Source organism: Gekko japonicus, unplaced genomic scaffold (genome assembly GCF_001447785.1).
Source record: "Gekko japonicus isolate JY-2015 unplaced genomic scaffold, Gekko_japonicus_V1.1 scaffold69, whole genome shotgun sequence".
NCBI classification, from domain to species: domain Eukaryota; kingdom Metazoa; phylum Chordata; class Lepidosauria; order Squamata; family Gekkonidae; genus Gekko; species Gekko japonicus.
In genome coordinates, this window is record NW_015175972.1 from 255,935 (window position 1) to 271,774 (window position 15,840).

At 45.1% G+C, this 15,840-nt stretch overlaps 1 protein-coding gene across 1 annotated transcript; it reads right to left on the reverse strand.

The window, feature by feature from the left end:
- Positions 1-778: 778 nt before the first annotated feature.
- Positions 779-15,624, reverse strand: LOC107122938 (fibroleukin-like). The gene is made up of 4 exons (XM_015426078.1): positions 15,141-15,624; positions 5,367-5,411; positions 4,069-4,190; positions 779-1,372 (listed from the first exon to the last, which is right to left on the reverse strand). The coding sequence occupies exons 1-4, from the start codon at positions 15,622-15,624 to the stop codon at positions 779-781; spliced, it is 1,245 nt and encodes a 414-aa protein (XP_015281564.1).
- Positions 15,625-15,840: the final 216 nt, after the last annotated feature.

Below are 15,840 nucleotides of genomic sequence, written 5' to 3' on the forward strand. Positions count from 1 at the left end.
TCAAGTGTCTAGAAAAGGCAAATTTGACATCTGAATGCCTCTGGGTTGTACTCAGAGGAATTCTTAACCTCTCTGTGTACATATATGGAGTAAAGAAGTAGGGATTCTAGGGATGATCCCTGATATTGACATCTTTTCCTTGGAAGTTAAGTACCAGGATCGTCCATTTCAAGATGCTCACAATTTTTTCTGTAAAACTCAGTATAATGCCCTTGAAGGGTGGTGGTGAGGGATGCAAATGTTGGGGCACTCATGTCCACAAAAGCCTTCATACTACATATCACGTCCTTGCTCTGATTCCTCCTGAAAATAAAGCATGGCTTTCTGGTTGGTGGACAGTGCCTGTGAGAATAAGCCTAGCAGGGACTCAGCATCCACTAAAATGAAGCCTTTTCCAGTGGCCACCATGTCTTATGAATCCGAGATGGATGCCACCATGGACCATGAAGGAACCTGTGCAAAGTTATGAAAGAGGAAGCAAGGCTCTGCAGCTGTGATTCAAGATGGTGGTTGCAGAACTGGCTCTTGCTAAGTATTACTAAGGAAGAAGGTTGTGAGTGGCTTGGAGATTACGTTTATTACTGCCCCTCCCCCATGTCTACGCAGAACTACCCACCATGACTAAGGTTTCACTTTATTTTGAATGAAGCTTTGGACCTCCCAATCTGAGCAGCAGGCAACTGTCTTTCATTTCCTCCTGTTCACTTTGATCTCCTGATTGAGAAGACCCTTTCCCTGCCACAAGTTCTGTACACATTATTTTGGCTGTGAACTGCTCTTAAAAGCTGAGAGGTCTGGTCTTCATCTCCACCTTCTTGAAGGAATACTTTTGATTGGTCCTTTTGTCAATCAGAATGTACCATGTGCCCCAGTAGATGCCGCTGGTCACCCCACTGTAGCGTCCCCGGTGGTATTTCCCATTGAGGTTGGCTGCTAGGCAGGAGTCAAACCACCAGCCAGCGCCATAGTATGTCCCACAATTGCCCATAGGATAATTGTCATTGTCACTGTCCCAGGTGGTGAAACACTTGTGGTCATGGTTGTAGTTGCGACTGTAGCTCAGAGCGTTGCCAGCACTGCCCTGATATTCCCGGGCTGTCAGGCGATATTTGTTGGCCTCGCTGGCCACTTTGAATTTGCGGTAAATGGCATGCCGCTTGACACCATGCCAGTCCTCCAGCTCTATGCGTAGGATATGCTGACCCAGACGGGTTAAGCTATGGAGGTGCTCGTTGCCCAACCAATGCTCACCTTGCAAGCTGCCAAACCCTTGCCTGTACTCCTGCCAAGTGCAGTTGAAATCCACAGCACCGTCCTGCCGGCGTTGGATCACAGTCCATCCACCACCATCTGTCACCATGTCACAGTATGCCTGAGAGTACAGGAGATGAGCGTCATCAGTGAGCAGTAGAAGCAGAATGCTCCTACAGCAAACAGAAAAGAAAGCCCTGTTCTGAACCACCTAGGGTTGCCAGCTCTGGGTTGGGAATTACCTGGAGTTTTGGGGGGTGGAGCCTGGGAAGGGTGGGGTTTGGGGAATTGGGGAGAGACCTCAGCAGGGTATAGTGACATACAGTTCACATTCCAAAGCAGCCATTTTCTCCAGGGGAACTGATCTCTATTGTTTGGAGACCAGTAGTAACTCTGGGAGATCTCTGTCTACCTCCTGGAGGCTGGCAACCCTATTTCCACCCCAAACTCACATCATCCCATGATGACATCATCTTCCAGGCTGGAGGTGGTTTTCTCCTGCCTACGCTCCTCCTTGAACTCTGGGCATCCCTTGCTTTAAAACCCCTGCTCACATGGAAGCCTGGGAAATGTTCCAGCAGGAGGTCTAGGCATTTCTAACGGAATTCTCAGTCCATTTATCAAAACACTATTCGAAGGATTCTTTTATAAAGCCAATTGATCTAAATGTCTCTGAGATAACTTCATTTGTCCTCAGACTTTGGTTGCAGCTTCAGTTTCAAGGCCTATCCTTGATGGAACCCATTGTGTCTTGACCGAGGGCTGAGAGAGATTCTTTAATCATTCAAATGATAGTTCCCTTATCAACCAGGCAATGCCTAACATTGCCATTTTGGCTCTATAGAAAGCATATCCATCATTTTTGGATTAACTTTTGCTTGCATTTTATGTACTGAATCTATTGAAATACATGCCTAACAACTGGCCTTGTCATTCTGAGCAGTAAGTGATAACAATTTGCACTGCCACCGATTCAGGCACCACTTGATGAGTTTTACTTCAATTTTGCGGTGACTGTGGAGCTCCAGCACATGAGTGCATGGTTAGCTATTATTTGTTTCAAAATTCTGAGTATTACAATTTTGTGAAGTTTAGTTTGTTCCTTTTCAATGCTCTGGAATTCTTTTTAATTCTCTGGAATTCCCATTTATTGTGTATCTACCCACATTTTATGAATGGATTTCAATAGCAGCATAGCTAATCCTAGGAAGGCTGCGTCTCCTACAACAGCTCTTCGAGGGACATATGAAGCTGCCTGACCGCTCATTGAGCCATCTAGCTCAGTACTTTCTACTTGGCCTGGGAGTCAATCTGCAAGGTCTGAAGTCTTTCCCAAAGCTAGTTGTTTCCTGAGATCCTGGAGAGGCTGGGGATTGAAAGTATGATAGTCTGCAAGCAAAGTGTGTGCTCGACTACTGAGTCTTCCTTGTGACCATATGATGACAGGTTACACCACTATTGCAGGAGAATTGTACAAATGTTACATTGAAGTTGGGACACGTGTTAACGGATCACGCAAAAAGGATGTACATTAGCATTTAACACTTTAACTCCCTTAACACACTTAAAATTATAATGTTAAAAAAGAATAGACACCCCTATCTCTTTTCAAAGCATGGTTATGCATGAAATGAACATTCTAATTAGTCTGCAGGGGCCCCAGATATGTTGTTTACTACAGATTAATGCATAATAGAAGCACACAGATCCTGGTAGGGGAAGCAGGCTTCTCTGTGCAGATGTTTTGGCAGGACAGAGAATTAAATGTGCATACAGGCATTGCATGTAGAATTCCACAGTCCCACCCAACACGTCCTCAGAACTCATTTTTAAAAGCTGAAACCCCACGGAACAGCTGTTCAGGAGGGGAAGCAGGGAGAGGTTAAGTCCCTGCCCCCCTTTACCAAGCAGTTGATCAGTGGGATTTCAGACTGCTAAAAAGCACTGCATGCACACAGAACCAAGGAATCCACACATGCTGGGTATGCTCTTTCGTATGTGGTGGATATTAAAGAGACTGGTATGTTTCCCCACTAAGAGAGACGGCATGCTACCCTTAATAAATGTTTCATGGGTCTGATGATTTTAATGACACAGAAATCTGTAAAGCATTTCCATCAAAGCATTAAAATTTCGGCTAGCTTTTAATGATTGATTCTCTTATTGCTACTTTTATTGATTTATGCGTTTTAGTATGATTTTGGTTTTAGGTTATTTGAATTCTTTTTACTGTAGAGTTTTAAACTATTTGGAACATTTTATGGAAAGGAAAAAGACAAATACAATAAATAAATAAATAAAACAAGGGAAAAATGGAATTGATGAAAGACAGAAATTGAACAAATGGAAGAAAGATGAAGGCACATCCTTTGGAAGAGGGTTCATTCAGAGATACTAGGAAAATAATGTGAGGACCCACTTCAGAAACTCAGGGAACAGTTCTGTAAATTTCAGGGAGATTGAAGAGACTGTGAGCAAAAGTGTACAACTGGTGAATGAAAAGGTCTGAAACAAGCAGGTGGCTGTAGTGGTCCTTTGCCACCTACTCTGGATACAAGCAAAGTAGAAAGGACAAAAGATATTCCTCTAAGGATATATAGGAAGATTAACTGAAACCACCACCCACCTTGGGTAAATATCACTGCATATCCTGTATGTGTGACAACTTAAGTGGGCTATGGTGCCACACAATATTGGAGCAAGAAGCCGCATATGCACTATGATTCTGCAACCTCTGGGTGAATGGGGCAGACCATACTTGGCCTGTGGTGATCTGATTAATGTATTCAGGTGCATGCCTGAAACTACCTACCTTACCTCAAAGGGCTGGCGGAGAGGAATGGGCTGGATGGTGTAAATCCCGCTGTCCTGGATGCCCTGCTTGTGGATCTCAGCGCAATCGCGAGGGTAGGTGTGCTCGGATTTTTCAGATGGTTCCACTAGAAGAAGATGACATAGTGAGCTATAGTAAGCCACTAGGGCCTGACAATGAGACCCAGTCCTGGATATGCTACCTGCTTTGCAGAAACCCCTTTCTTACATGGTCAAGAATGCCTATTAACTTTATTATAGTTATGCTAACAGGATAGAGAGGCATTCCGCTTGGTAAGAAAACAGATGCTCGGCAAGATAACCCCTATGCACCAGTGCCTCCCAAGTGAGCAGAGTTTATATATGGTTGGGGAGTGAGACTCTCATCTCCACACATCTCTCCTTATATATAATCCTGTTTTGGGGTGAACGTTCCACACGCTCCCACAGCATTTGGCTTGCTGACCTGTCACTCCAACGGTGTGCCAATCCAGTGGATGTGTTGCTGGAGTTAGCGTATTGACTATTTCTAGCTCTCCCATTGGCTGTGCAGAGTGATTCCATCAGCAATTGGGCCGCCGGCCACCACTCAAGAGTACATGCGTGCCATTGGCCAGGTGCTGGGTCTGCTCCTCTTCCCCACCCATTTTCACTTCAGCCCCTGTTCCCTGTCAGATTTACTGGCAGACAGCTCTCTCTACTGAGGAAGACACTTCTCTTGGCTCCTGTGTGGGAATAACTGTCCCCTCAGTGGCTGTTGGTAGGCAACCAAGCTTGCTTCTGTCAGTAAAAAGAGAAAGGACTTTCAGCATAACCCCTCTTCCACCCACTGCCAGCTTGGCCATTTTCCTGTCAGAATAATCTCAAAACGGCTCCTTTTTGGCTCCGCCATGGCTGGCTGGCTAATGAGGTGGGCCAGCGGCCATCAAACCATTCTCTTCAACCTCCTGCTTTTCGGCAGACTTTCCCCTAGGGTTGCCAGTCTCCAGGTGGGACCTGGAGATCTCTCGCTGTTACAATTGATCTCCAGATGACAAAGATCAGTTCCACTGGAGAAAATGGCTGCTTTGGAAGGTAGACCCTAGGGCATTATACCCTGCTGAGTCCTTCCATCCCCCCCAATGCTGCCCTCCACAGGATCCACCCCCCCAAATCTCCAGGTATTTCCCAACCCAGAGCTGGCAACCCTAATATTTATTTATTTAATTTCTGCCCTGCCCTCCCCACTGAAGCAACATCAGTAATAAATAAACTGTGAAGGCATGAGATATATATATATATATATATAGTTGATTTCTACTAACCCAAAAGTGCTGGTGTCTCTTCAGCCTTGTGGTCTTTTCCTAAATCTGAAAAAAGTACGTGGGATCAGTGAAGTTCCTGCAAAATACTTCTTGTGATAAGCATCATCTTCTCCATTTCCAATCACTAGTGATGGAGTCACTCAGATCTTCTTCTGACTTGCTGATGTTTGAATCCATCTGTTACATCCCTATCCATTTTATGATGCAGAATCTAACCAGTGCACTTTGCTGCCTAGAATGCTGTGGATGAAAGAGGTCCTGTACAAGTCAGTGACCAGTTACATTCTGACAGAGCCAGGGCTATTTTTGGGCAGGAACACACAGGAACGCAGTTCCGGCTGGCTCCTGAGTTGGCCACACCCAGCAGGAACTCATTAGCATAATAGGCCACACCCAACAGCAGGAACTCATTAGAATTGGCTACATTAGGGGTGTGTGGCCTAACATGCAAAGGAGTTCCTGCTACAAAAAAAGCTCTGGGTTTTGACAACAAGGTAAACAGAATAAGAAGCAAAAGGGGTGTGTGGCTGGATGACCACACTTCTGGTAACATGGAGTGCGGCCTAATATGCTAATGTGCTGTGCTGTCAAGGGTGTGGCCTAATATGCTAATGAGTGTCTGCTGTTGGGTGTGGCCTATTATGCTAATGAGTTCCTGCTGGGCTTTTTCTACAAAAAAAGCCCTGGACAGAGCTATTCAAGGACTGCAGTCCTCCCCAGCACAGAGATGTGACAAAGAACTGGGCCTCTTGAATTTTGTCCTGCAACCTAACTTTTTAGGGCACAGGCCCTTAGTCAACTACTCAAGGCGACAGACCTTTGGCAAACTCATATTTAACTTGCAGAAGAGAACTGTCTAGTCTACGTCTCACATAACTCCACCATGACTAGATTTCAAATGAAGGAAGGAAGACAGTATTCTTTTCACACTCTTATACATCCACTGAATGCAAAAGGACAATGGAGAGCACAAAGGGAAGCTAAGCGGGGTCGACCCTGGCAAGTACTTGAATGGGAGACCTCCTTGAAATACCAGCAGTCGGGAGGACAAGGGTAGCCTTTGTTCAGTCACCTCTCTGAATATCCTCCAGGCCCCCAGGAGGGGTCAGTCACCAGAGGTTGCCATGACTTCCAGGTGCACACACACAGGCACATATGAATAAAATACAAAAACTATCAGAACAACAACAAAAACAATGGTCAGGCATACCCCCAGGGAAGTTTGCACATATGATACGATGGAGAAAAGCATTCCTTATTGTTTGTCCCGTGCTTTTTTGGATCAGTAACTGCTTTAAAAAACAGGAAGCAGTGGGCAGTAATAAGTGGACGTTTTCACACTTGAGGGAAGTAAACAGGAGTTTACCCCAAGCATACGTTGAGACCACTGAATTTATTTGTCAATAGTTTGGAGTCAGAAGAGAACTAGTTGCCAACAGAGGGGTCTGGGAGCAACTGTGCCCGTCATATTCAGAATTCAATATACTGTAACATCACAGGATGGAACAACAGATTGAGGGACCTGGAGCTAGAAACTTTTCAACAGATTTTCATATTATTTTAGTGCAGGAAACTTGGGCCAGAGAACCTGTAAACTTACCAGACTATACTTCATATGCTTTAAATGCCTATTCCAATTTACATGAAGGTCGTCCAAAATCTGGCTTACCATGTTTAGTCTCCATTGCCTTAAACTGTTCTGGTATATCTTGGATTGTTGCCCAGCAATATATAATCGCCTTTCTGTTCCAATTGCCAGCTCTCTCTCTCTCATAATCACCACATTCTATTCCCCTCCCCCAATATTACACAAGGATACATTAGAATTATGGAAGGAGTTGGGGAACCTTCTTGAGATGATAGTGGCACAATATCCCAGAGAGCATTAACATTACTTGCAGGCGACTTTAACACCAGCATTGGACAATTTCCATCAACCAGGACCAGGGCGTTTTCCCTGGCGGCACCGACCTACTGGAATTAGCTCCCCAGTGAGATCAGGGCCCTGCGGGACCTCCAGCAGTTCCGCAGGGCCGTGAAAACAGAGCTTTTCCAGCAGGCATTCCAGTAGGAGAGGCCGGTGCCAACCTGCCGGCTGAAGCTATTTAAAGTGGCTGTACCATGGATGGTGTTCTGGATGCATTTTATTATACTGCGCCGCCAATGATATATAAAAATGGTTTTAAGTTGTTATGTATTTTATATTAAATGCTTACTGTTTTACTGGTTTTATGTAAGCTGCCCTGAGCCACCTTGGTGGGAGGGCGGGATAAAAGTTAAATAAATAAATAAATAAATAAATGTTGAGCACCACCCACTTAAAGTCATAGTGTCCTCACAGTGCCAGCTGCTTAAGACCAGGGCTCAGCTTCTGTCTCTTCTAGCATTGCCAGCTCCAGGTTGGGAAATACCAGGGGATTTGGAGGCGGGGTGGAGCCTGAGGAGGGCGGGGTTTGGGGAGGGGAGGGACTTCAGTGGGGTAAAATGCCAGAATCCACCTTTCAAAACGGCCATTTTTCTCCAGGCGAACTGATCTTTGTTGCCTGGAGATCAGTTGTAATAAAGGGAGGTTTCCAGCCACCACCTGGAGACTGGCAACCCTAGTTCTCTCCCTTCTGCAAGTACTTTAAATCCTGGGTGTGGCCAGAGGGCTGAGCCTTTGATGCCAGCTGAAGGGCAAGAGCCAAAGAGACTTGGGCTCATAGCCCATGGCTTGCAGCTTGTCGCTAGTGGGAAAAGCACCAGACCGGAATGTTGGATGGTTTTGTCTTGTGTATATATGAAATGTATTTTTGTAGGACTCTTTGAGTCTTTACTGTGGTAGAAGAGTAGGGTAACATATTTAAATCAGTCAAGTCAAATGATTCAGAACGACAAAATCCCAATAGCTTGGAAAGGATCTTACAAGCAGTGTGGCCAAGGAAAAGGACAAAATCCCAATAGCTTGGAAAGTATCATGTTTGTGGGTTACAAAACAGAAACTAGAAGGAGTTCAAACAGTTTTATACCTAAGGAGCAACTCCAACAGGTTTTTGCAAGCACTCTCAAGCAATTGAACTGCCTATTTGAACATGTGGCCTTAGGGAAGGTCTTCAAATTAACACACCAGACTAATATAAGGGAATGTCTAAAAACTATGTATTCAATCACAACAGAAAGGATCTCATAAACAATGTGGCCAAGGAAAAGAATGGCAGATAAAAATCAACACAATTAAGGGTGACTGTGATGCACAGTGGGGAAAACCATTATCTCATCTGAGCCCTGCTGGGGCTACATTAGTTATGAGTGTCAGCATGTTGCAGTTAGGCACATCAAAGAGTGATTTCACTTACACCAGTGAAATGTGATCTTCTTATTGGGATATTTGGTTGATATAGCAGAGTTTTGCTCAGTCACAGAAGCGTGATAATGAGTGCAGTAAATCTCCCAAAAAGTATATTGCAAAAAAGAAAAACATTTATTGAAGTAGATCCAGTTCACATTCACAAGCAGTCAAAAGAAGAGAAGCCTAATCTAAAGAGCGCTTTCCCTGTCACAAATGGCCAGCTTGTCCGGCATCACGTGCATGGGAGTATGAGGGTACTCTCTCTATGGGAGAGGCCTCCAGAGACATGTGTCTCCATGAAAGGCCATGTAAAGGGAGTGAGAGGACAAAGCGAGAAAGAGGAGGGGTCAGAGGGCACCTCCCAGGTTAAGACAAAGGGAGGCATCCCATTCCAGGAGATAACACCTGTACCCACTTTAGAGTGATGTGGCATCCCCCCCTCCTTGTCCAGGCATGCTGAGTCACTCCCTCCAATACTTCTCTGATTTCTTAACAACTCAGCGCATCACAGCTAAATGCTGTTGACTTTATAATAGTAAGTTAGGGGTAATGGCAGCTGATTTGTCTCTTCAGGTATGGGTCTTGGAGAATGGGGAGGTCCAATTTTAAAGACAAAGGTGGCCTGTGGGCGAGGAGTGCTGAATACTCCCTCGATCCCAGGCCCTCATCCATGGCGCTTCTGTCCCAGCTTGGCTCATTTTCAGAGCTGGAGCCCAGCTGGGACCAAAAAATGACTTTGGGAAACAGACTCCATGCAGGTAAGCTGTAGGTGGGAAGATTCAGCATCCATGTGCCCCCGTTTCTCTTCAAATCCAAGCCCTGCTTGGTAACTACGTGATCAGGTAGTCCCTGCATTTAAAGCGTGGGAGTCTGCTGTTTTCATATATACTTGGACCATTATGGATCATGGATTGGATGTAGCGCAGTGTTTCTGCAGACACAAGGGCTGCTGCTTGTGAACTTGCTTGGGTCCCCTTCCCGCAGCAGCCTGAAATGTCACCTGAAATCCTGCTCCTGGTAGGGTTGCCACCCTCCCCAGGTTTGCCAGGAGTCCCCTGTTTTTAGGGGGGTTCTACCCACCGCCGGCAAGATGGCCTGCAGGGGGAAGCCCCACCCGCAACACCCACAGCCACCCCTCTCCCTTCTCTCTTGAGAGAGAGAGGGGTGGCTGCCTTTAAGTTCATGGAACCTGCATTTCCTCCCAAGCCCGATCTCTGCTTGAGATCAGGCTTGCAGGGAAATGCCAGCTCCAGTGCACTGAAAAGGGAAACACTGGCTCCTTGCTCTTAAAGGGGAAACGCCGGCTCTGTGTACTTAAAAGGGAAACGCCGGCTCCTTTAAGTGCAGGAAACTGCCGTTTCTGGAGATCAGGCGCGCGGGCGGGCGGCGTACGTCCCCAATGTGATGTTTAATGGGCAGAAATCCTTGTGCTTGTGGAAATAGCTCCTGGGGAGGGGTGGTCCCCAGGAACAAGATTTGGGCTGCTGTGGGAGGGGGAAGCTGAGAAATCCACACTCCAATGGGCAGAAATCCTTGTGCTTGTGGAAATGCTGTGCTGGTCAAACCCAATTGCCCTCCCATTAAGGAGTCAGATTTGGTAGAAAATTATGCTTCTAGCTATGCAGACTACAGTGCCTCATAAAAGTACAGAAGCTGGCCATCCTTGCAGTAAAAATTCCACACAGGTTATCTGCCTCAAGCTTTAAAAAGGAATTAAACAGATTCATAGAAGATAGGCCCATTGTGACAAAAGGGAACCATCATACCCAGAGGCAGTGGACATCTAAATTCCAGTTTTAAGAAACAACTTCAGGGGAAGGCCTCTATCCCGTTTGCTGGCCCTCCAGGGCAAGTGGTTGACCACTATGCGAACCAGGATGCTGGTCCAGGTTGCTAGTCTGATCCAGCAGGGCTCTTCTTATATGACCATAAGCAAGAATATGGTCGTGGGTTTTCTAGCATTGTGTCTGGCTGATTAAGACTTTCTGCATCACGGTGGTTCCCTAGAAATGGATGGTATATATTTACAAACCAATTAGAGGATTGTGGTTTTTTAAAATGTATTATTTTTCAGTTATATGTCTAAATGAAAGCCAGCTGATCTCATTCCCCCCCCCGCCCCCCCGGCTTTCCAAGGGTCGCTGGCCCGATGCCATTCCTCCCCTCTCCCATGATAACATCTCCATCTCCCTTTCTATTCATCTTTTGGTCTGGCATAATCAGAAGGGAGGATGTCAAGAGGGAGAGGGTACTATCTGGAGGTCCAATCTGAAGGAAACGGCAAACAGTGAGGGGATTGTGTTTGAAAGAGAGAGAATAGTTCCCTTTACAGCACCAGACAGCCTGACAGCTGTAAAAGTCAGCAGCAAACCCCTCGAACATTTCTTTCTAATACAGCATCCAGCTGTCTGGAATTCCTGAAGGAATGCAAACTGTTGGGATGTCAGACATCAGACATCAAAGAGAAGAGGAGTGGAACATGTCATGCAGAAGAAATGGGGAGGGGAAGGCAAGGAGGGGGAGGCAGAGAAAAAGAAAGCCGGGCAAGTAGTGAATGAGGACTCTGAAGCATGGCCTGTTCCTGTTAAACTCTGGGGGCTCAGATACAGAGGGTCAATTCACATAATCATTTCTGTGCATGGTGCCTTTCATTTAGAACATGCGGGGGGTGGGGTTATGTGACTGCCCTGGCATGTGCAGTTACTGCAATCCTTCCCACCCCAGGTTTTATTCTTGTAAAAATGTAGATTGACGATATATTTTATGCTGTTTCTCTCCAATGGTTTGTTTTTACATTGTTATGTTGTTTAATCGTAAGCTGCCTCAAGCAGGACTCTGAAGCAGTCGTACAGAAATATCCTGAATAATTAAATATATAAATAAACAAGCAAGCTAAACCAGGCTCAATCTGCTTGGCGCATGTATTAATGTGACCATTTGGAAGTCCGAAATGGGATAAAGTGGAAATGTGATCACAGATATTACAAGATAGACTGTTTCTTTTAGACAACTTTTGTTCTGGGCAGAGCTCACCTTGAGAAGGAGCAGGGCTATTTTTGGACAGGAACGCACAGGAACGGAGTTCCGGCCGGCCCCCGAGTTGGCCACACCCATCAGGAACTCATTAGCATAACAGGCCACACCCAACAGCAGAAATGCATTAGGATTGGCTACATTAGGGGTGTGTGGCCTAACATGCAAAGGAGTTCCTGCTACAAAAAAAGCCCTGGGTTTTGACAACAAACAAGATAAACAGACTAAGAAGCAAAAGGTGGGTGTGGCTGGATGACCAGACACACATGGGTGTGTGTGGCCTAATATGCTAATGAGCTGTGCTGTCAGGTGTGTGGCCTAATATGCTAATGTGTTTCTGCTGTTGGTTGTGGCCTATTATGCTAATGAGTTCCGGCGGGGCTTTTTCTACAAAAAAAGCCCTGAGAAGGAGACAAGGGAATACACTGGCCTTGAGGACGTGGCCTCTCTCAGCTCTCTAAGATCCACCATAGCCAGGGATCAGAAGCTGTATCCCACTGGACCTCCACGAACAATTTACAACGTTTTATTTATAACCTCATGGTGCAAGAAGAAATCCAGATCTAGAAGAACTACATTTGTTGGAGGTTCCAACTTTGGAGCAATGTAGTTATATAGCTTGACACTTATGCATCCTGTGCAACATTTAAAAAAAAACCTGCACATACTTCTAATGGCAACTGGTGGAAGGGACAGAATGGAGGAAATAAACTCTGTTGCTGAGCAGTGCACAAGAGACAAAGGAGCCCCACAATCTGCAGAGGGCAGCTCACACAACACTGTGTTGGGGAATGGGGAATGATGTCATCGTGCTGCACCAGGTACTGCCAGCTGTTCATCCACAGTGGCCCACTGCTGTGTAAGCCACCTCTGATCTCAGTTGCTTCCAAGAGATAGTTGCTGATAAAGCTGTGGGACTCTCTTTCTTCTGATTCACTAAACTGTTGCTGTGATCATAAAACAAGAACAAAATGCCATGCAACCATTATGGTGCCAAAGTACATAATTTGGCAATGTGCATGCTAATATATTTAAACTATCAACAACAAGATTGCAATGAGCCTGCAGTGAGTTCAGATTGACTTTGTGCTACACAGGCCCATGTACAGACCAACTACCTGCTTTTCTGGACATAACAGCAGCAGTCCAAAAGGAATAGCAGTTCAACTACCATTCTCAGTCTTGGTCTCTTGGTCTCTGCCCCTGTTTGAATGTTGAAAAAGCATTTGATCGCCCTGACCTGGATAGCCCAGGCAAGCCTGATCTCGTCAGATCTTGGAAGCTAAGTGGAGTCAACTCTGGCAAGTACTTGGATAGGAGACCTCCTTGGAATACCAGAGGCGGGAGGTGGGGGCAGGTTTTATTCAGTCACCTCTCTGAATATCCTCTAGCCCCCCAGGAGGGGTCAGTCACCAGAGGTCACCATGACTTCCAGGTGCACACATACTCTCATGCACACACACACACAGACACATATGCACATATGAAAAATACAAAAAAAAGAGAGAAAGAAAAAGCATTTGATCAGGTCTTCTTCACAAGACTGCTTTGTACTGAGAATGTAAAACCTACATTGGTCAGAATGCACATTTGCTTAGTGAATGTATCCCCTCTCCATTCTGTTTTGCATTATCAATGGACAAGAGGGGAACAATAACAGCATCAAATGCCATTTAAGCTGTTGCGTGAAAAGGGACCATGCCTCAGAGTAACTTGTACCAATTCATTATGCTCTTTTTGATCTTTAAAGCCTCAGTGGACTTCAGTTCTGTTTATTTAAGGAATGCCTTCTCCTGCATGAACCTCGTCATCTTCTCCACACACTGTCTTCTTCAGAAGTCAGGCCTGTGAATATTAAGCAGGGCTTTTGTCCATGATGGCACTTTATTTGTGGAACTCCTTTCCCCCTGAACACATGAACCTGTCTGAGCTATTTGTCTATCAATGTATTATCTACTATGACTGGCAGTAGCTTTCCAGGATATCAGATGGAGGTCTTTCACATCACTTCCGATCTGAGCCTCTTAACTGGAGATGCTGGGGATTGAACCTGGGACCTTTTGCATGAAAAGCCAGTGCTTAACCATGGAGCCACAGACCGCTGAGAAGCCTGTCTGTTTCAATCTGCGCTGCAGTCAGGGATTTGTGGCTATTACTGGATTTCCCTAGTGTTAGTGTTTGTTTGATAGATTGTTTTTATTAAATTTGTAATCTGTCCTGGATCTACATAATGATGAAAGGCAGGCTAGAAATGAAATGAAATTATACAGAGTCTTATACATAGATCCAGGTGGGTAGCCATATTAGTCTGAAACAACAGAAATTTGACTCTTGGCACCTTAAGACCAACAAAAGTCCAGTGGCACCTTTAAGACCAGCTTTGATGGTCTTAAAGATGCCACTGGACTCATATTTTAGTCTTATACATAGACTGCTATAACATTATCATAGGATTGTGAGAAGGAAAGGATAGGTTGAAGGTAGGAACAGAGGGAATGAACATCAGTGTTGTATAAGCATCTGTTGTTGAGACTAGAGAATATGTTTAGGCATAGGGGTGTCAAGAATCAGGACAGGGAGGACAAAGTGAGATAGATGTGGTGTACCAGACTTATCCGGAATACATCAAGAAAAATAATCTGCCTGTTGAAAAATGTGTGAGTTTCTTTAAAAGATCAACTCGAGCTGCAATACTTAAAGCGACTAATGGGACTACCTTGAAAATCAAAGGAGAAAATGTTAAAACTCTGAAGGACATTCCATTTGAGATAAGTATATAAAAAACTGAAAAAAATTTTTTACAGAAAAATGCCACTTCTTACAGATGGATGATCCCAGAAGGACTTGTTTTCAATTTCAAGGATTCAAAACAAAAGATAGACTCTGTTGCAAAAGCAGAAGCCTTTTTGAAGAGACATCAAAAAAAGTACAATACGGAGAAGAAAGCAGAGGACAATAAATCAAAAGGTGAAGACAATGAATATGGTTCGGGAACGACCACTAACTCATTGAGTACTTCCTCTGGAGAGGTTTCTGACTCTGAGTTGGGAGAAGCTGCCCCCAAAATTGCTAAGCGTATAAGAAAAAACGAGAAGAAATAAGAAAAAGATGCTGATTTTGAAAGCTTGAGAAGTATTATAGTCCACTTAATTTGAATAATACTTTTTAAGATTTGTACTGGTTTATAGTTTAGAAAGAAAGTTTAACCTTCATCATTGTGTTTAAAGTTTTAAGGAAACTTGGAAATGACTCGTATTGTTGTACAGGTCTTTGTTAGCTTTGTAGTTTTATGAGTCCATCTTGCTAAAACCTAGCAACATTGCATGTTGTATTCACTCTGCTGGAGATGAGTCTAGCTCTTCTCAAGAGAGACCAGTTAGAAAACTGGAAGCCAAGAACGCCAGTGTACTCACCAAGAATGGATGTCTTCAGGACTGAATCACTGCAAGGCAATTTGCAGCCAGAAAGGATCCCCAGCAACAGGGCTGTCAAAGAGTTGAGCTGCTCCTCCAGGCGGTTCAGATTCACTCTGCCCTCCTCCTGCAATTTCTGTAGACTTGAAGACATGGATAATACTCTGTTTTCCACCAAGCTGAGCCGGTCCATCAGGGTCCTTGTCCTGGAAGGGTTTTGTTTGTTGATCTCTCCAGCATGCTTCAGGAGTTGCTTGAATTCCATCTGCTGCTGTTGCCCAGAAGGAACATCTTGCACTTCCTCTGGCGTTGCCAGCTCTTCGGGCATGAGCACATGGAGTCTGCAGCTCCCCAGTCCATCACAACCACCTTCGGATGATGGAGGAGGTATGGCCACTAGAGACCCCAGACATGCAGGATCGCCTTCTCTTGGACTGCACTCAGGAGTGTCTGGATTCAGGTTTCCTGAGCCTTGCAGAACCATCACAACAACAACCAGGTAAAAAGACTTGCTGAAGGGGAAGAAGAGTTTCATTCTCTCTCACTGCTGCCCTTAGAAATGCATACAACTTGCAAGACGGGAAGGCTCTGAGCTGTGACAGGGCTTCTTCTGTCTCAGAAAATGAGCTTTTACAGGCTGGGAATTCCACACACAGGCTGGGTCAAGCTGCTCACAGAGACTGAGGAGATTGGGGAGCTG

Excerpts from the sequence above, each read along its gene's own strand:
- LOC107122938 (XM_015426078.1), bottom strand. The coding sequence starts at position 15,624 with ATGGTTCTGCAAGGCTCAGGAAACCTGAATCCAGACACTCCTGAGTGC. Across the intron at positions 5,412-15,140 it reads CCTGAAGACATCCATTCTTG|ATTTAGGAAAAGACCACAAG; the intron begins GTGAGTACACTG and ends TACTTTTTTCAG. Across the intron at positions 1,373-4,068 it reads CTCTCCGCCAGCCCTTTGAG|GCATACTGTGACATGGTGAC; the intron begins GTAAGGTAGGTA and ends CTGTACTCTCAG.